This window comes from Lemur catta, chromosome 8, assembly GCF_020740605.2.
Source record: "Lemur catta isolate mLemCat1 chromosome 8, mLemCat1.pri, whole genome shotgun sequence".
Taxonomy (NCBI): domain Eukaryota; kingdom Metazoa; phylum Chordata; class Mammalia; order Primates; family Lemuridae; genus Lemur; species Lemur catta.
In genome coordinates this window covers 92,654,027-92,673,759 of record NC_059135.1, presented here as the reverse complement: position 1 = coordinate 92,673,759, position 19,733 = coordinate 92,654,027, and the positions used below count along the sequence as shown (strand labels likewise).

The following is a 19,733-nucleotide window of genomic DNA, read 5'->3' as shown; positions in this document are numbered from 1 at the left end:
GTAGGCATCTTTGTCCTGTTCTAGATCTTAGAGGAAAGGTTTTCAATTTTTCCCCACTCAGTATGGTTTTAGCAGTGGGTTTGTCATATATGGCCTTTATTATTTTGAGGTATGTTCCTTCTATACTCAGTCTGTTGAGGATTTTTATCATTAAGGAATGTTAAATTTTATCAAATGCTTTTTCAGCATCTATTGAAATGATAATATGGTTTTTGTTCTTCTGTTAATATGCTGTATCACATTTATTGATTTGCATATGTTGAATCATCCTTGCATCCCTGATAAATCTCACTTGATCAAGGTGAATGATCTTTTTAATGTGTTGTTGAATTTGGCTTGCTAGTAGTGAATTTTTTGTAGGCAGCATATAGGTGGGTCTTGTCTTTTTTTATCCATTCAGCCACTCTATGCCTTTTAATTAGAGAATTGAGTTCATTTACATTCAGTATTATTGACAGGTAAAGACTTACTACTGCCATTTTGTTTCTTGTTTTCTGGTTGTTTTATAACTCCTCTCTTCCTTTCTTCCTTTCTTACTATCTTCCATTATGATTTTCTCTGGAAATATGTTTTAATTCATTGCTTTTTATTTTTAGTGAATCTGTCATAAGTTTTTGCACTGTGGTTACCATGACACTTACAAAAAAAGTCTTATAGATGTAAGAAGTTAAAGAGAGAACAACTTATCTTAGATTATCACAAAGAAAGAATAAAAACAAACAGAAAAATGGAAAAAAACCTCTACATTTTGACTTTATATTGTCTTAATTTACATATTTTGATATTATTTGTCTCTTCTCAGGTTTCTGGGTATTGTTTTTGATATATTTGTCTTTTAGACTTCATTCTAGAGTTATGAGTGTATTGCATACTATAATTACAGTATTAGAATATTCTGGGTTTGTCTGTGTACTTAATTTTAATAGTACACTTTAAATTTTACACTTTAAACAGTACACTTTAAACTTTCAAATGTTTTCTTTTTGTGTGTCAGGTTTTTTTTTTCTTTCATATTGAAAGAAAGCATTTCTTGAAAGATGGCTCTGGTAGTGGTGAATTCTGTCAGCTTTTGTTTGTCTGGGAAAGACTTTATCTGTCCTTCATTGCTGAAGGATAGCTTTTCTGGGTACAGTATTCTTGGATGACAGGTTGGTTTTTTTTTTTTTTCTTTCTTTCAGCTCTTTCAAAATGTCTTTCCACTTCTTCCTGGGCTGTACGGTTTCTGTTGAGAAGTCTGTTGCCAGACAAATTGGAGCTACTTTATATGTTATTTATTTATTTTCTCTTGCTGTTTTTAGGATCCTTTCTTTGTCCTTGACCCTTGAGAGTTTGATTATTATATGCTTTGGAGTATCCTTGTTTGGGTTGAATCTGCTTGGTGCTCTCTGACCTTCCTATACCTGTATATTTATCTCTTCCTCAAGTGTTAGAAAGTTATTTTTTTGAATAAGCTTTCTACCCTTTACTCTTGCTCAACTCCCTCTTGAACACCAATAATTCTTAGATTTGGCCTTTTGAGATAATTTTCTATATCTTACAGGCAATTTTTGCTCCTTTTTATTCTTTTTTTTTTTCTCCTCTGACTATGTATTTTCAAATAGCCTGTCATCAGGCTCATGGAGTCTTTCCTCTGTTTGATCCATTCCACTGTTGAGAGCCTCTAATGAAATTTTCAGTTCAGCAAATGTATTTCTCAGTTCCAAGATTTCTGTTTTATTTTTAATTATTTAAATGTCTTTGTTAAATTTCTTTGACAAACTTCTGAATTGCTTTTTTGTGTTATCTTGGAGATCACTGAGTCTCCTTAAAACTGCTCTGTTGAACTCTTGGTCAGAGTTCACATATCGCTGTCTCTTTAGGGTCAGTCACTGGTTCCTTGATTTTTCTGTTTGAGGAGATCATGGTTTCCTGTTTGCTGTTGTTTCCTGCGGATGTACCTCTATGTCTTTTCATTGAAGAATTAATTACTTATTCCAGTCATCTCTGTCTGGCTTGTGTTGTTTTTTATTGGGTATGTTTGCTTAGAGATTCTTTGTAGTTTACTTGTTGGTTTTCTTTCTTTTTCATTCCCATTAGGTCATTGCATCCATTTTGGCACTGGGTAGCACCTGAAGCCCAAGTTTGCCTCAGTTCTTTTAAACAATTAGAATGCCATTCATCTTGAATGGGGGCAGTCCTAAAGGGGATATCCAGGTAGTGTGGGAAGGCTGGCTAGGGGTTCTTCTTCCCCAGGGGACCTGTGGAATGAACCTCCTAGTGTGTGATGCTATTGAACGGCCACTCCGATTTGGTGTTTCCTTTTGCTGAATTATAGAGCAGAGCTTCCAGGGCTGGGAATGGTAGTTCCATCTCCCTTCTTTGTCTCTTTGTCCTCAGGGATATTTTTCCCTTCAGGAACTCCTGATGCTTCCTGTGGGTTGAGACAGGGACAGAGCTCCTGCCAGGGAACCCAAGGTGGTGGGAAAGTTGGTTGTCCACTTTGATGTCACTTTTTCCAGTGTAGAAACCATGAGGTGGGGGAAATTTTCCATGCACTTGGTGCTTGACAGATTGCGGGAAGGGGAATCATAGATATGGAAGTCCGATTCTATCATTGTCTGCAAAAAGTTTTTTTCTCTTCTCTATGACCCTGGGAACTATCTCATCCTTGTATTTGAGTTCTACAATTGCTGGTGATAATCTCACTAGTGTGTATTTGTTTTTGGTTTTCTATGGGAAGAATGAAGCCAGCTCACTTCTACACTGCCATTTTGGAGCCAGAAGTCCTTCTGTGCCTGGCTTATTTCACTTAATGTAATCACCTCCAGTTCCACCCATGTTGCTGTAAATGACAGGATTTCATTCTGTTTTATGGCTGAATGGTATTCCATTTTGTATGTATACCGCATATTCTTTATCCATTCATGTGTTGATGAACACTTAGATTGATTCCATATCTTTGCTATTGTGAATAGTGTACAGTAAACATAAGGGTGTTGATATCGCCTCAATATACTGAGTTTCTTTCTTTTGGATATATACTCAGCAGTGGGATTGCTGAATCCATATGGTAGTTCTATTTTTAGTTTTTTGAGGAACCTCCATACTTTTTTCCATAAGGGCTATAGTACTTTACATTCCCACCAACAGTGTACGAGTGTTCCCCTTCCTGCACATCCTCACCAGCATTTGTTATTTTCTGTCTTTTTGATAAAAGTCATTTTAATGGGGGTGAAATGATACCTCATTGTGTTTTTTTTTTTTTTTTTTTTTTTTTGAGACAGAGTCTCACTCTGTTGCCCAGGCTAGAGTGCCGTGGCGTCAGCCTAGCTCATAGCAACCTCAAACTTCTGGGCTCAAGCCATCCTCCTGCCTCAGCCTCCTGAGTAGCTGGGACTACAGGCATGCGCCACCACGCCCAGCTAATTTTTCTATATATATTTTTAGCTGTCCATATATTTTCTTTCTACTTTTAGTAGAGACGGGGTCTCACTCTTGCTCAGGCTAGTCTTGAACTCCTGAGCTCAAACAATGCACCCACCTTGGCCTCCCAGAGTGCTAGGATTACAGGCATGAGCCACCGCGCCCAGCCTTATTGTGGTTTTGACTTGAATTTCCCTGATGATTAGTGATTTTGAGTATTTTTTCATATACTTGTTGGTCATTTGTATTTCTTCTTTTGAGAAATGTCTATTCAGGTCTTTTGGCTATTTTTCAATTGAATTATTATTCTTATTATTTTTTGTTATTGAGTTGTTTGAGTTCCTTATGTATGTGTTCCTCCTTTTTGATTTGCATGTCTTTATTTCCTTTTCTTACCTTATCACATTGGCTAGAATTTTCAGTACTTTGTTGAATAAGAATTATGAGAGTAAACATCCGCGCCTTAATGCCATCCAGAAGGGGAAAGCATTCAGCCGCTCAACATTAACTATGATATTAGCTGTAGAATTTTTGTAGGTACTCTTTATCACATTTAGGAAGTTCCCCTCTGTCTATTTTCTGAACTATTATATAATATTCAATATAATATATTAAAATTATTATGAATGGGTGCTGAATTTTGACAAATAATTATTTTGTATCAATTGATATGAATATGTTATTTTTCTTTAGCTATTAATATGGTGGATTACATTGATTGATTTTCAATATTGAACTCATAGATTGTTTAGAAATATGTTGCTTAGTTTCCAAATGTTTGGAGATTTTCCTGTTTCATTTCTGTTATTATTTTTCATTTGTTTCCATTGTGATTAGAGAACACTTTTTATATGATTTCAGTTCTTTTAAATTTGTCAGGGTTTGTTTTATGGCACAGAATATGGTCTTCTTGGTATATGTTATATAAACACCTGATAAAAATGTGCATTCTGTTGTTGTTGGGTGAAGTGTTGGATAAATGTGTTCATTTATAGGTTGTGTTGTTTTATGGTGTTTTTCTATGTCTTTGCTGATTTTCTGTCCAGTCATTCTATTAATTGTTGAAAGAAGAGTGTGAAGTTTTCAACTAAAATTGTAGCTTTGTCTATTTCTCTTTTCCGTTTTATCAGTTTTTGCTTTATACATTTCACTGCTTTGTTGCTTGGTGCATACACATTTAGTATTGCTATGTATTTTTGATGGCTTGTCTTTTTATTGTTATGCAATGTTCCTCTTTGTCTCTGGTCATTGCTAATGCACTACACTCTACTTTATCTTATATTAAGTGGATCTTTCCACTCAAGCTCTTCTGCTTCCTTCACTGAAAAGCAAGAGAGTGCCAGAGACTATGGGTTTCAGCAAGGACTGGATGATGCCCCACAAAGAAGAGGACAAGGGATGAGTGTGTGGGCTGTGTGCCAATACCAGCTCTCTTGACAATTGCTATATTTCTAGGGAAACTACTTGTTTCAATGTAAGAGTGTAAATGACAAACAATGTGATTAAGACATTTGCTGAATTGTGTTTGGAGTAAAATGGAAACACAGGTCTGAAGGGGGGAAAGGAATGAGCACATTATGATCTAGAGCTGGATGGACCTGGGTGATTCTGTAGCAGCATGCTATGGCTAACCCCAGGCTCAGGCCAGGGAGGTGATGTGTGTGTTTTGTGGTGACCATAAACCCTAGCCAGTTGGTATCGGAGGTGGAGGGAGAGGAATGGTTGCTGAAAGCTGGCAGATTGTTTCTGACTGCATTAATGAAAGGTAGTAAGTTGTGGAAAATCCACAATAGGAGATAATCAGAAGATTAATCATGTTTGCCTTTGGAGTCATTTGAAGACAGGACTACCTTAGCTATCCTTCTCTGGCCCAGAGCTTTTGTTTATTTGTGCCATTTTGGAGTGTGACTTTATCTCCAGGGACTTCTCCCCCTGCTCCATTATGTTGGAATTTCCATTTATGAAGCATTAGTGGGCGATTGAAAAGAGGATATAAGACCTGGTTCTTGAGCTCATGGAAGCAATGGTTGTACAACCCTGGTCATAGCCTCTGACCACCATGGGCCTCAGATTCCTTTTATGTGTCTTATCATGTTATTTTGAGAACTTATGAATTTAAAATGTGTGTAAAAGACTGTGTAATATTAAAATTCCATGCCTATACTTTGTAAGGAAAGTAGGAGTCCAATTCATTCCCGTGATCAGTTCATTCATTAATTCATCATATTTATCAAGTCTCTGGCACCTCTGAAATAATGGAGCCATGCTATGGAGTCTACTCTGGGAAGAGCTGGGACGTGCCGGCCCATCCTCCACAGTGCTGCCCAAGTCCCCAGTGCAGTTGCTGTCCTTTTAGGTTGGATGTATGCTCTCTTCTATGGGACTGGGAGACGGTTAAGAGCAGGTTTCAAAGAACTTTTATTGGGCAGGTGTGGTGGCTCATGCCTATAATCCTAGCACTTTGGGAGGCCAAGGTGGGAAGATTGCTTGAGGCTAGAAGTTCTAGACCAGCTTGAGCAAGAGCAAGACCTTGTCTCTTCTAAAAATAGAAAAATTAACAGGGTGTGCCAGACTCATAGTAAGGTACCGAGAAAGCACATGTCTCACTGAACTCAGGAGCCTTGATAAACAAGAGCAGGATTTGCAGTGGACAAGCTACAGATCATTTGGGTGTCCCGGCTGTGTTTTGAATTCTTTCCCAGGAGTGGTTTCTCCACCTTTCCTGTGGAGCTCCTTGCAGAAAGGAGCTTTGCATTGCTGGTGGGATCCGCATTGTTTGACCCCATTCTTGCCCAGAGAAAGTCCTTGTGTGGTAGGATGGAGTTAGTGCCAATGATGAGCACCCTTGGTTTTGGACTCGTAGGTTGGAGCCCTGCCTCGGCTGTGTGACGTGCTGCGAGTGCTGCAGGAGGAGCGGGACCAGTGCCTGCAGGAACTCTCCAGAGAGCAGACGGGAGACCTGAGCATGCAGCAGCCAGTGCCAGGTATGAGGCTCACCTCAGCGCCATGTCCACCCTTGCATATGGGTTGTGTCTGGTCCCACTGGATGGGGGAGCTTGTCCTCTGGGCCAGGATGAGATGTGGGGGCTGCTCTGGCTTTATCCACTTAGACAATCAGCTGGAGGTCTGGAGAAATCTGGAGAGCAGTCTACATGGACCCCAAAGCTGGATCTTCCCCACACCTCCCTTCTCTGGGCTTGTGAGTACAGCCAGAGTTTTCTCACCATCAGCGTCTGTGTGGCTTGGTTAGGGTAAGAGTTTGGTGGGAATTGCTTTGCAAGGCAGCCTCCCCCTTATCCATTCTTCTACCTCCACTGCCAGCTCATGAGTGAGGAAGTGGGGAAAGCAGTGTGGGGTCAGAAAAACGTGGGCTCCGACGCGGGCTGACACTCCCTGGCTGTGTGACCACAGACAAGTGATTTAACCCTCTGAGCCTGTTTCCTCATTTACAGAGTGGAGGTGATGATGTCTACTTCAGGATTATATTAATAAATGAGATAAAGTGTGTTAAATGCAGATGCTTTGTAAAAAATGCAGGTTTAGATATACTTATTATTAATCAACAGTTTAAATATTGATTTTATATTTAAATGTTAATGTTATTTCTTTTCCCTTCCTTAACTTATCTTCTTTGTTATTTATCATCTAAGAGTTAGGCGGAATATAGTATTAAGAAAAGAACCTGTTGCAGGTACTCAAACAAACCTCTGTACACGGATGTTCATAACACTCCTATTCACATTAACCAAGAAGTGGAAACAACCCAAATGCCCATCAACTGATGAATGGATAAACAAAAATCTGCTTTACCCGTACAGTGGAATATTATTCAGCCTTAAACAGGGAGGAATTACTGATACATGCTCCAACATGGACGGACATTGAAAACATGGTGCCAAATGAAAGAAGCTGGATATGAAAGGTCACATATCGTATGATTCTACTCACATGAAACATCCAGATTAGCCTAATCCATAGAGACAAGTTAGATTAGTGGTTGTCAGGGGATGAGGGGAGGGACAATGGGAAGTGATTGCTTGATGGGTGCAGGGGGTTTTTTTGGGGGTGGTGGTGAAAGTATCTTAGAACTAGATAGAGTTTGCACCAGAGTATACTGTGAATGTATTAAACGCCACTAAATTGTACATGTTAAATGGTTAATTTTATGTTATATGATTTTATGTCAATTTAAAAAGAAAGACAGAAAAAGAGAGCAAGATAGAAAGACAAGAAAGAAAGAAAGGAAGGAAGGAGGGAAGGAAGGAAGGAAGGTAAGAAAGAAAAAAGAAAAGAACTCAGCCTTTTAAATTAGACAGACTGTGTGATCTTGAACAAGTTACTTAATATCTCTGGGCCTCAGTTTCACATCTATTTTATAAGATTGGTGTGAAATTAAAAGCATTTGTTCAAAAAACACTTATTTAGCACTTAGTGGTATTGGGTGGGAATGGTAAGAACAAAGGATCAAAGAAGAGAAGGAAGGAACACGGACCCTCTCCTACCACTTAGGAATGCACTTTGCGGTACGGGGCAGGAGCTTGAGGAATTGGTTTGCTGCACGTTACAAAAAGTCCAGAGCTGGTGCAAAGTTCCCGGATGTCATCATATTCCAGATTCCTTCTGTCTTTTGGCTGAATGTGTGGCTCCTGTCCTCATGGTCGTGCAATGGCTGTTGTACCTCCAGAGAGGTGAGGAGAGGACCTGTTTCCGGCAGGAGGAAGAAGAAAGTCACAAGAAGGTTCCAGGAGAGATTTTGGAAGAAATGAACAGTGAAACAAAAGAAAACAAAAAGAAAGTCACAAGAAGGAAGGGTGAGATATCTTGAGAAGCCAAACTTTCCTGAAACTCTCCAAGTGCCTTTTACTTCTACTTGATCAGCTGGAACTGGACTGCATGGCCAGTCCTGGCTCAGTGGATGCTGGAGGTTGAATTTTTAGCCGTGCATGTGGCCTCCTTGAACAAAATCAGGTTCAGCGAGAGAGAAATAAGAGAATAATGGCATTGGGCAGCCTTTTCTGTAGTCATCATGACTCTGCCTGGTGAGGGAGACGTGAATCAAATCATCGCACATTCGTGTAAAACAATGGCAAGATGAGGACAGGGTGCGGCTCTGGCTGAGTGTATAACCAGGGGTCTTGGCCTGGTCTGGGACTCCACGAGGGCTTTCCTGAGAAAATGACGTTGGCACCAAGGCCCGGCCATGCCTAATAGCTGCCGGGCACACAGATGCAAGGGAGCCTGCCGCAAGACGAGCACACAGGGGCTCCTTGGCCCCGTGGAGGGGTTTCATCCTGATCCTAAGAGCGACGGAAAGTCCTGAAGAGCCTTAAGAGGCCAGTGGTGTCACCATCTGCATTATGAAAAGATCTCCCTTGCCGCAGCGTGGGAGGTGGGTTGGAGAAGGAAATGAGAGAGACCCACTGGGTGCTGGTGGTCTGGGCGAGAGACAGTGATCCCTGGGACCGGATGGGGTGTCTTTGTTTGGGCTCCTCAGAAGCTGATGATTCCAGGCAAGAGCAGCAGGGCCGTGGAACTGAGACGAGCAGGGAAGGAAGCTGGGAAATGTCGCATTATCACTATGGGCACCTGGAGCTGGGGCCACGGGCCCACTTGAGGAGCCAGCGTGGAACACACACCTCGGAGTGTCAAAGGGGCTGGAGTGCGTAGCCACCGGTTCCCATCAGTCAGAGGCAGGGCTGCAGCGTTCCTCCCCGTGCTCTTCCACCTGCCGTGCTGGGGGCCAAATGGCTCCCATAGCGGAAGAAGCCCCCAGACAAAGCGGGGTGGCGTGCACAGGAATGGGGAAGACCAGGAGCTACAGGCAGGGTCTGCTCAGAGGGGTGCAGGGGAGCAGACACGTGGAAGAGCTGTTCCAGTGGGAATGTAGACCAGACAGGGCAAGGAATCGGATCGGGAATGAGGTGGGAGAGGGAGAATCCAGGATGAGCTCCAGGTGTTTGACTTGAGCAACTGGAGGAAGAGGTGAAGGAAGACCGGGTACTTGGGTGAGAGGAGATGGAGATCACAACTGCAGCCTTAGATGTGTGGGGTGGAGGCTTCAGAGGTGGGGTCAGGGCTGGGGAGAAACTTCGAAGGTGGCAAGTGAGTCCACGGCTGCGGCTGCGAGGGAGAGAGTGCGGGGGTGGAAAGACGAGAGGACCCGGGGCGAGCCTCAGGCACCCCAGCCCTCATCCATCAGGAGCAGCTGGAGGAAAATGAGGGTGTGTGGGTGGCAGAGGCCAAACAGTGTGGACGCTACAAGTGTGCTTTAGCCAATGCACTCAGCCACCGTGTGAGGGACAGAGATGTGACAGCCGACTCTTTCATAGTTTGAGCCTTTCCTTCCCTCTACTGGCTCGACAGCTGTGCTCGGGGAGCCAGACTGTGTGGTCTTCTGTCACTCGCAGGGGTGCCACTGAGAGCCTCCTGCCACCCCCAGGAAACATCTGGAACAGCAGGAAGCAAGGCACCGACAAGGCCAGCCTGTGGCACAGCTGCCCTCGGCCCCATGGCTCCAAGGAGTTGCCTAAAATTCCAGTGACCAGGTGCCCCGAGAGATAAGGCCTAGAATGCCAAGCCTCTGGGAGAGATGACCGTGAACTCCAGCTCACACTGAGAAGGAAGGGATGGTTATTCTAACATCTGACTGTTTAAAATGTCCCCACTGCTCTCCAGTGGTTCCAGCTGACTCAGCCTCTGACTAGTGACCCCGTTGGCTGGGGCCTGGGCGGCATCTGGGTGCCCCGGCATTCCTGTTGGGCTCCCGCGGTGCAATGACTAGACGCGCTCCTGCAATGGCGGGAAGGCCTGTCGCGAGGCTGGTGCCAGGCTGGATCTGGTGGGACGCACAGGGGCTGGGCACAAGGCTGGGGGCAGACAGAGTCGGCCGGATCAGGGTCGGCATTGCTGCTTCCTCTCTGGGGATCCGGGCTAGCGGCTCCCCTTCTCTGCTCTCTTTAAAATGGGGATGATGATCTTACCACCTTCATGGTGCCGTTGTGGGAAACGAGCGAATTAATATCTGAAGAAAGCAGGTGTCTCATCACAGCAGGAAGCTCCTCTCATGGCCGCTCTGCCCCAGCTCCTTGGTGCACCCAGGCGGGTGAAAGGGTGGCCAGGCGGGCCCCGCCCCACCCCGGTCAGCTCAGGCCACGGGGATCTGTTTCACATATTGGCCTTCTGCAGTTTTCATTTAGGAAGAGGGTCTGCTGCTTTGAAAACACAGTTTGAAAGCCCCTGAAGCAGAGGGTGTCCCAGGACCCCGGCTGCTGGAGAAGACGCCAGGCCTGCCCTGCTGCAGGGGTGAGAAAGCCGGGCCAAGGGGCCACCGGGAGTGTAGAAGCGAGAGTGGCTGAGGGGAAAGTCCCTGACAGGCTGCGAAGAGAGGACAAACGGCCAAGGGGCAGAGCTGGTGCCCAGAGGCCTCCACCCGCACCAAGGCCCTGTCCTGGAGCCGGATCGGGGCGGGGGGCTGCGGGACTCTCCACTGGGGGTACAGGGTTAATGGTTAAGCTGTCCGGTCCTCCCTGGGGTGCAGGTTAATGTTTGAACCTCAGACGGGTCACAGGAAATGCCGCTCACGGAGCTGTCACCGAGCCCAGCACACTTATCACAAATAAAAAATTAACTCTTCAGCTATTCCGGGTTAGGTGGCCAAGGTTTTCCCAGCATTTTGTGGGAATGTTTCAGCGTCACCCTAATATCTGCATGGCCTGGACCACTGGGCTATTTATTACTTTGTTTACAGAAGCCTGTACCCCCTCAGAGCTGGCTGGTAGATGGGCTCTGGCTCTCCCTTGGGGAAGAATGTTCCAGAAGGACAGTGTGGTGGCACCGCAGTAGAGGTGCGTGCTCAGCAGTCAGACCCGGGCATGTGTTCTGCTCTGTCATGTAGGTGCTGTGTGACCTCGAGCACAACACTGGTCCTCTCTGGGCCTTAGTGTCCTCACCGTCAGATGGGGACATGCCCCCCCTGTTCCTTCCTGTCTCTGTCCTGCTGGTTGCCCACTCCCCAGAGCACCCGCAGGAGGAAACAGGCTTTTTATTGTGTGCCTCTTAGTGAGTGACATTCTCATAACATCGAGCATTTAAAGCGAACAATTCCATGGCATTTGATACATTCACAATGCTGTATGCAACCACGAACTCTAGTTCCAAAACACTTTCGTCACCCCAAAATAAAACCCTGTACCCACTAAGTAGGGATTCCCCATTCTCTCTCCCCAGCCGCTGGCAATTACTAATCTGCCTTCTGTCTCTATAAATTCGCCAGGTCTGGACATCCCATATAAACAGAATCATATAATAGGTGACCTTTTCTATCTGTCTTCTTTTAGAGAGCCTAATGGTTTCAAGGTCACCCACGATGTGGCATGAATCAGTACTTCACACGTTCTGGCTTTTAATGTGCTTTTCTCTGACAAACGTTCCCAGCTCTGTTCGGGACTCCCCCGGGCTCCTGATGCCCTTTGGCAGCCACGCCCTGTCCCCCGGGGGCAGGCTGCAGCTGAGCTGGCAGCACCCTCCGGGCCTCCCGTTCCTGCAGGGCCTGGGAGAGGAGGCCAGGAGTGAGGTCTGAGATGCTCCGCTTGCACCCTGGGAGCAGCACAAGGGGGTCCCTGCAAGCAGCCAGCAGGCTACAGAGACCACCCAGCTGCCCCAGACCACATTCCCTCCAGCCCAGCTACAGCCACGTGCCACTCTACTGTGATTTCCTTCATATTTTTTCCTTTAAATCAATAGACTCTTAAAAAATTCAGCCTCATCCTAAATAATAGTAGCTATAAAATCACAGATGTGATATGCTAGTTTTGTAATTTTCTAATGCATGTTAAATTTTCTAAAAATGTGTAATTATTAAAATAAAGTATGCTCAACCGTGTACCAGCCAAAAGCACAGGCCCCCTGTGTGTGATAGGGTCATCGCAGGCTGGGGAAATCTGGGTCTGTTCTGTGCCCAGACAGTGGGGCCAGGGCTGGGAGAGAGTGACACCGTGTCACGGGTGCTCAGGGAATGAGGGACGCTGTGTGGGGTCAGCAGCCAGGCTTGCTGCCACCGAGGGCCTGCCTGGTGGGTGGGCACCTGCCCTGGGCTGCAGAGATGGGAAGGCTGGGTGGGGTCCCAGCCCCACCATGACCAACTCTGTCACCCTGCACTTGTCACTTTGCCTCTTGGATCCTCAGCCTCCTCATCTCTTACTGTGGTGCAGTGACCCCTGGGCTGCTGTGAGCACAGGCCTGGCTCATCCCCAGTGTCCCTGTGGGGCCTGCCTGACGTGACCCAGGTCAGGCAGCCTCTCAGACTTCCTGGCACCCCCGCATCTGTCTGGCCATCAGGCATGTGTTGGCAGCCTCATGGCCTGGTGCCCTGGCTGACCCGGCCAGCCCCAGCCAGCCCTGAGCCCATTTCTCCCCAGGGAGGTAGGAGGCTCCTGCTGTTTCCGTACTCTGGCACTGCCCCCCTGCTTCCAACACAAGATGCCGGCCTGAGCTGGCAACAAAGTGGCACCTTGAACGAGGCGTCCTGCTGCCGCGCCGAGATGGCTGCATACAGAGTGAGGTCTCCGAGTCAGCCTCAGCCTCCTGTGACTCTGGACACCGGAATAGCTCAGGGTAGAGAGACACAGCAGGCCACCCGTAAAGGGCCATCCCAGGCTTCCCAGACCAAGTCACCATCCCACAGGCATCTGGGGAGGCCTGCCGAGTGCCGGGACCCTGCTCAGGCCCGGCGAGCAGCACCGTCTCTGGGATCGTGGCAGAACCCTGCCTGGGGGAGTTCAAAATAGAGAGGACCTTTCCCCCTCCTCTGGCAGGGCGAGATTCGAGGTGAAGATTCAGGAACATCCAAGGAGTTTCTCGTCTCCCATATTCCTTGAAGGACACAGAGCCCTGGTCCTTGGCCTCATAGATGTTTCCACTGTCCTCGTGGGAGCCCCATCCAAACCCTGCCTTCTGCCGTCTATGTCCATCTCCAATTCCACCCTGTTCCCATACCCTCCCTTGCCCAGGGCCCCAGTCTGCCTTTGTCACTCCCAGGGCTGCCTCACTTTCAAAGCCCCCACCAGGCATCCTGATGTCAGGCCCGGACCCTCCCACGTCCTGGTCCCCTTTAGGGGCTGGTCCTACCTCCAGGCAGAAACGGGCCACACCTGCCTCAGCTTCCCAACTCTCCAGTCGGCCCTCCCCTCTGCATGCCCCTGACCCAGCCCCTCCTGGCCCAGCCCACCCCTTACCTCCCCGCCTCCCTGCCTCTCCCGCCCCCAGAGCCTGTCTCCAGCAGGGAGGGCTCCAGGCAGCTGGGGTCCGTGTCACCTGGAGACAGGTCCGGTGAGTAGAGGGCTGGAAAGGTCAACTCTCAGCCCCTCCATTTCCTGGCTGTGTGACCCCCGGAAACCCCTCCTCCTCTCCCTGCCTGATTGCTGCCTGTATGAAATGGGGGTAGGGCAGGAGCCTTGGGATGGATGCTGCTGTGGGGTTAAAGGAGCTCATGTACAGGAAGCACAGGGCTCCTCCCCATCAGCACCAAACCACAGATGGCAGGTGTCAAGGTGAAAGTGCATTTAGGAGGATGCTTGATGGGGCCTGGTGTGGCAGCCAGGGGCTCTGGCATTCGTCCATTCATTTGTTCCTTTGCCACGAGTGTTGAGCGCCTGTGCTATGCAGGCCCAGGGGCCCCAGCAGTGGGCTGCCAGAGTGTTCCTGCTCTTGTGGGCTCTCTGCATCTGCGCCCAGGCCCCAAGGTGGAGACACTGACTGGCAGTGACCTCCCCCGGCCTTGAGGGGTGGGTCCGGGCCTGCCTGTCTGAGGGTCTCAGAATTGCTCCCAGGAGCCAGGCTGAAGTCTGAGCCTGGAAATAGGGCGCCCTCAGCTGGGGGAGGAGGGAAGTGCAACGTGGAAATTCACAGAGCAAGGCTTGTTGACCAAGAGCAGCTCCAGGAGTTCATAGAATGCAGAGTCCTGGGTCTGGCCTCATGAGGACTGAATTAGAATCTCCTGGGGTGGGGCCCAGAGATTTGCAGCCTCTGACACGCTCCCCTGGCTGGTTCTAATGAATGCTGGAGGCCAGACTTCTGCAGCGGGACAGGTGGCCAGGGAGACTTCACTCAGAGGGGAGGAAGGCATCAAGGAGGATACTGATGCTTTGAGCCTGGTGGGATCAATACCTTACAAAAGCTGGGGATTTGCTCTCTGGGGACTCTAATGACCCCTGCAGGCTGCACCTACCTCCCAGTTCCCGGAGCTAAAAACTGCAGTTTGGAGGACCCAGCTTGGCTCACCCTTTAGATGCCAGGATAAAAAAGGGACAGGCCTTGGGCAGACAGTGGGGAAGGGGTTCCATCCACCACTGCCTACTGTGTGTGGGCTCCATGGGTGGGCTTTGAGCTCCTCCTCTGGACAAGCTCAGGAGGGAGGCACTGGTTCTTCCAGAAGAGATGGGGGAATGGGGCTGGGGCAGCTGTCATGGTGGGGCAGGATTGGAACCCAGGTCTGCAGGCCCAAGAGTCCTGGCTCTTTGGGGTGTTGTGCTATGCACTGTATTTCATTCTCCAAGCTAGATAAAGGGTGCTCACTTCATGAGTGTCCCTCAGCTCATTTCCGGCCCTCTCTAAACCTGCCCCAGGGATGTCCTTCCAGAGGGCACAGGTCTCCAGAGCTTGTTGCGGGAAGCAATTTCCCTGGGTTGCCACCATCTGGGATCAACTTCGGGAGAATTAGTGGGTGGTTACGTGAAATGATAACTCTTTTTTTTTTTTTTTTTTGAGACACAGTCCCACTCTGTTGCCCGGGCTAGAGTGCTGTGGCGTCAGCCTAGCTCACAGCAATCTCAAACTCCTGGGCTTAAGCAATCCTCCTGCCTTAGCCTCCCGAGTAGCTGGGACTACAGGTGTGTGCCACCATGCCCGGCTAATTTTTTCTATATTTTTAGTTGGCCTGCTAATTTCTTTCTATTTTTAGTAGAGACGGGGGTCTCGCTCTGGCTCAGGCTGGTCTCGAACTCCTGACCTCGAGTGACCCACTCGCCTCGGCCTCCCAGAGTGCTAGGATTACAGGCGTGAGCCACCATGCCCGGCCAATAACTCTTAAAAGACAGTATAATTCTAACTCGTATACAAATATAAAATGAATACTTGCCAAACATTTTATTTTATTAGTGGGAAAATCAGGAAGATTTCACCACTGGTTCATAGAATTCAAAGCACCATACATATAAAGCAGAACAGTAAAATAAATTTACAAATAGATGTAAAACTAGCTGAATACGAGGAGAGGAGAATGGAAATCAATTGTATTTCTACTGGACAAGAATCATTTGCATTGCTACCAATTATCTACAACTTACAAAACTGCAAAATAGCTCAAAGACAATAAAAGGCCTGAGACCCCATAGGATCAGATAACCCAGAAGGCTGTGCTTAGATAATGTCTAATTTTGCATTGAAAACACCCAGCAATCTTTTTGATTCATTTCAAAATCTTTCCATTACCAAAAGTGGCCACAAACCTGGCCCTGAGCTTCCTAGCAGCTGAATCAAAGAGGAAACCAGCTTCCAATTCAGTGTCTATAAGGACAGATATATATTAGTTGTTCACAGTAAGTTCAGCTTCTCACTGCATTGAAAGCAGGTTCTCCTAACTCCTTGGGACCAGGAACCAGTGGTATCTACTGCATGAGGGAGGGGCCTCGTGTAGGAACACAGAGAGATAGGAAGCAATATCCTCAACAATATTCGTGCCACAAACACAGTGGTGACTGGTGGAGCTGCCAGGGTGGTGGTTCTCGAAGCATCAGTAACACCTGGGAACTTAGAAATGCATGTTCCCAGGCCCCACCCCAGACCTGCTGAGCAATCTGTGTTTTAGAAAGCCCTCTGAGTGATGCTGATACAAGCTGCAGTTTGAGGATCATGGGACATCACGTTAGAATTACCTGCAAAGCTTTCATAAGATATCACACCTGGGCCCCATCCAAACCAATTCGATCAGAATCCCTGAGTGTTGGGCACAGCTGTGTATACTTTAAGGCTCCCACGCAGCCAGGAGGGAGGGCCACTGCTACTGAGTTGTTTAATGCAAGCTGAGGCCACGAGATGTGCCATCTTCTGCTCCAGAGAAATCCAGACCTTCACTTGCAAGGCCTATATGAGATGGTATGTGTGCTTGCCTGCCACCTGCCTCCTTCCCTCCCTCCCTTTCTTCTTTTATGTCTTCAGCACTCAGCACTCACCCTGGGAAGGGGAATTAGACACCATTGGTTCCTGGTCCCAAGGCGTCAGTACCTGATGGGAACTTTGGAAGTGTCTAGTGGGAATTCCAGGCAGGCAAGGGTGTCAGGGATGGGAACAGGGTGGTGGGGCAGCCCTTGGTCCACGCTCCATCCCTGTCTCATGCTGCTGCTCTTCCTGGCAGGCTGCATGGGGCTGTGGGACAACACGAGCTGCTGGCCGTCCTCTGCGCTGGGACAGACTGTGCAAGTGGCCTGCCCGAGGTTCCTCCAGCTGCTCACGAGCAGAAACGGTAACCACGCGGCCCATGGGGCCTGGCTGGGAGGCTGAGGGGTGGCCCCCTGCGTGGGGCCTCGGCCTAGAGGCAGGAGGCCAAGGAACCTTCTCTGAGGACAAGTAGGGGGTAAAATGATGGGGGCAATTTTTGTAGGGGATGGAAGCCTTGCTTGAGAATGTAGGGTGGGCTCAGTCCTCAGGTCCCAGCAAAGGGGCGGGAGGCAATGTGCTGGGAAGGTGAGAACGGAGGCTGGGCTTGCTTCTCTCTGCCCTGTGCCCCCCATTCAGGGGATCCCCTCCTTCCATCCATGTTTCTGCCCCTTTAGCAGCCAGTGGCCTTGTGCCAGCCCCTGTGTCTGGATCCCACCCTGGCAGTGCCAGGCCCCCAAATGTCCTGGCTTTCCGTAACATTTCCTTCCTCTGTGCCCATCCTGCCAGGCCCTGCTGATAAACTGTGGCCTCCCTGAGAGTCCCTGCCCTCCTGGGCCATCTCCTAACCCCCAGCTGCAGTTTTAAGGGTTTTCCTAATTGACTCACATTGGTTAAAGGTTGACCAAGTATTTTTTTTTTATATACACGGGCTCATTTAGTCATCACAAACCCTGCAAATCATGTAACTTTTCTCTTGACCCAGTGAAGAGTAATAATAACAGGGACAAGAGAGGCTTAGCAGTTTGCCTCAATGTTCATAGCAACAGGTGGAGAAGTTAGGACTCAAACCTGATTCCTCCGACTTCAAAACCAGTGCTCTGACCTTGAGGTCATGGTCAAGGCAGGTCTACGGCCCTGTGGTCAGGGTGACCCTGGGTGGAGGCAAGGTAGGTTCCTGGCTTTTGGTCCTGCCCTCCATGGGGTCCTTTATCATCTGAAGCCTGCCCTGGCCTAGCCTGCTGTCCCTCTTCCTTTGTCCGTGCAGGACAGAAAAAGCTGCCTGCTGAGGCCCTGAACAAGAACAAACTAAAGGATGGGTGATCTAGCACTAAGACCCACCCGCCTTCCAAAGCCAGGCAAGGCCAGGGTCACCATGGGTCAGAGATGGTGGGGGAGGAGTGTAGATTCTTCTCCCTGTAACTCTCCAGTGCACGTGGGTGCACACGCACGCATGCGTGCACACACACACACACACTCACATACACACACACGCACACACACTCACATACACACAGAGATTTGGGAACATGTTGCTCACTGGCCCTTGCAGCCGCAGTCAGCACCCCATCCCGTGGGAATCGGAGGGGCCGAGGCAGGCAGGTTGGGACCCCACTCCTCCTCTTACTGGTTTGGTAGTGCTAGCTGCTGTAACAGACAAATCCCCTGAATCTCAAAGCCTTTGTACGATAGTTGTCCACGTAAAGTCCCAAACAGGTGACCCTGATTAGCAGGTGGCCCTCCTCCATGCGTGACTCTGGCATCCCCACCTCATAGCTGTGGCTTCGACGCAGCTTCCAGGCCGACTGGGCAGGGGACAGCACCCAGAGGACCCCACGGAGGGAGCTTGGAAGGGCCCGGCCTGAGAGGGACACCACTCTGCCCACGTTCCTTCGGCCAGAACGCAGTCATATGGTGACACCTAACTGCAAAGGACACGGGGAAATGTCATCTAGCTGGGTGCCAGTCAGCCTCAGGGCCCAAGTTACTCAGTGTCTCTGAGGCTCAATTTTCCTGACTATAAAATGGAAAGAATAAATAACACCTGTCCTGCAAGGTTGTGCTTGGAAATAAATTTTAAATATATTCCTCTGTCCCTTCTCCCCCACCTCGTTCCTGTCTTTGTTCTCCTCCTCCTCCCATGCTGCCCCCACCCCACGCACATGCTGGCAAAATGACCAACAGTTGTTACCTCTTGGCATGACCCCTCCATGTCTGGGAGCTCAGGACACAGGGCAGTAGTCCAGACGGGGCTGACCTGGAGCAACATGCCAGTCTGGTGCAAGGCCAGGGCCGGACTCTGGTTTCTGACTCCCGTCCAGGGCTCCTCCACGGCTGGCCAGTGTTTCTCCTGCAGGAGAGGACTTGAAGCTCTCCTCCTTCCCAGCCCCAGCTTCGCGCCTTCCTGGGGTCACAGTGCCTCTGCCCACCCCACCCCCACCCCTCCTGCCCTTCTGCAGGCGGCTAGGCAGAGCTGGTGTTGCTTGTGGCCACAGGGTGCCCAGCTGCCAGTCCTGTCATATACTTCCCCAGTTAATGGCTTGACTGTCTCATTCACTAGAAGCCCACTGCCTCCCTCTTGAGGCTCCCCCACCCTTGAACTGCTCACAACCCCCCGGGGGAACCCCAGAGGGTCAGGAGGGTCAGGGGGTCAGTTCCATGTCTGCACATTGTGAGGATGGAAGCTGGAGTCCTGTGCCTGCCGTTGTTTCAGTTTCTCCTCGCCGCCACACGGTGTCACTGTGGGGCCGCAGGTCCACTCTGAGGCCCTGCTTACTGGGTGCCGGGCGCAGCTCCTGGGGTGGTGGGCGCGTCCGTCTCACCCCTGGGGGCCATGCTGCTCGCACACAGTCTCGGGGTGCTGGCCGGCCCAAGAGCAAAGGTCAAGACTTCTCCGGGTCAGTGCATCACCAAGATCTCCCACTGACCCCACCTTCTCCCCAGTAGACCTAGGGGCTAGATTAGCACCCTGCCCCTGACCTCCGCTCAGGAAGGAAGCTCCCCAGGTGGGGTCCTCCTCCCCACCCCAGGGTGGAGCGCACAGTGAGGACAAGGTGGTATTCTGGACCATTCCTTTCGAAAGAAGAAAAAGAATAATAAATTAATTCTTTCTCAGGGCATCTACTGGACGGGCCAGACAGGATGGGTGTCCACGTGGCTGGGTGAAATACAGCCTGGATTCT

At 49.0% G+C, this 19,733-nt stretch overlaps 1 protein-coding gene across 3 annotated transcripts in view; it reads left to right on the top strand.

The window, feature by feature from the left end:
* SCTR (secretin receptor) overlaps positions 1 to 19,733 on the top strand; it is a 75,569-nt gene that overhangs the window by 24,789 nt on the left and 31,047 nt on the right. For 2 of the 3 annotated variants that reach the window (XM_045559145.1, XM_045559147.1), the window contains exons 2-3: positions 6,266 to 6,386; positions 16,811 to 16,918. In XM_045559145.1, coding sequence (XP_045415101.1) covers positions 6,266 to 6,386; positions 16,811 to 16,918 — 229 coding nt within the window. The remainder of the gene's footprint in view (positions 1 to 6,265; positions 6,387 to 16,810; positions 16,919 to 19,733) is intronic. The other variant, XM_045559146.1, reaches the window with a different exon arrangement.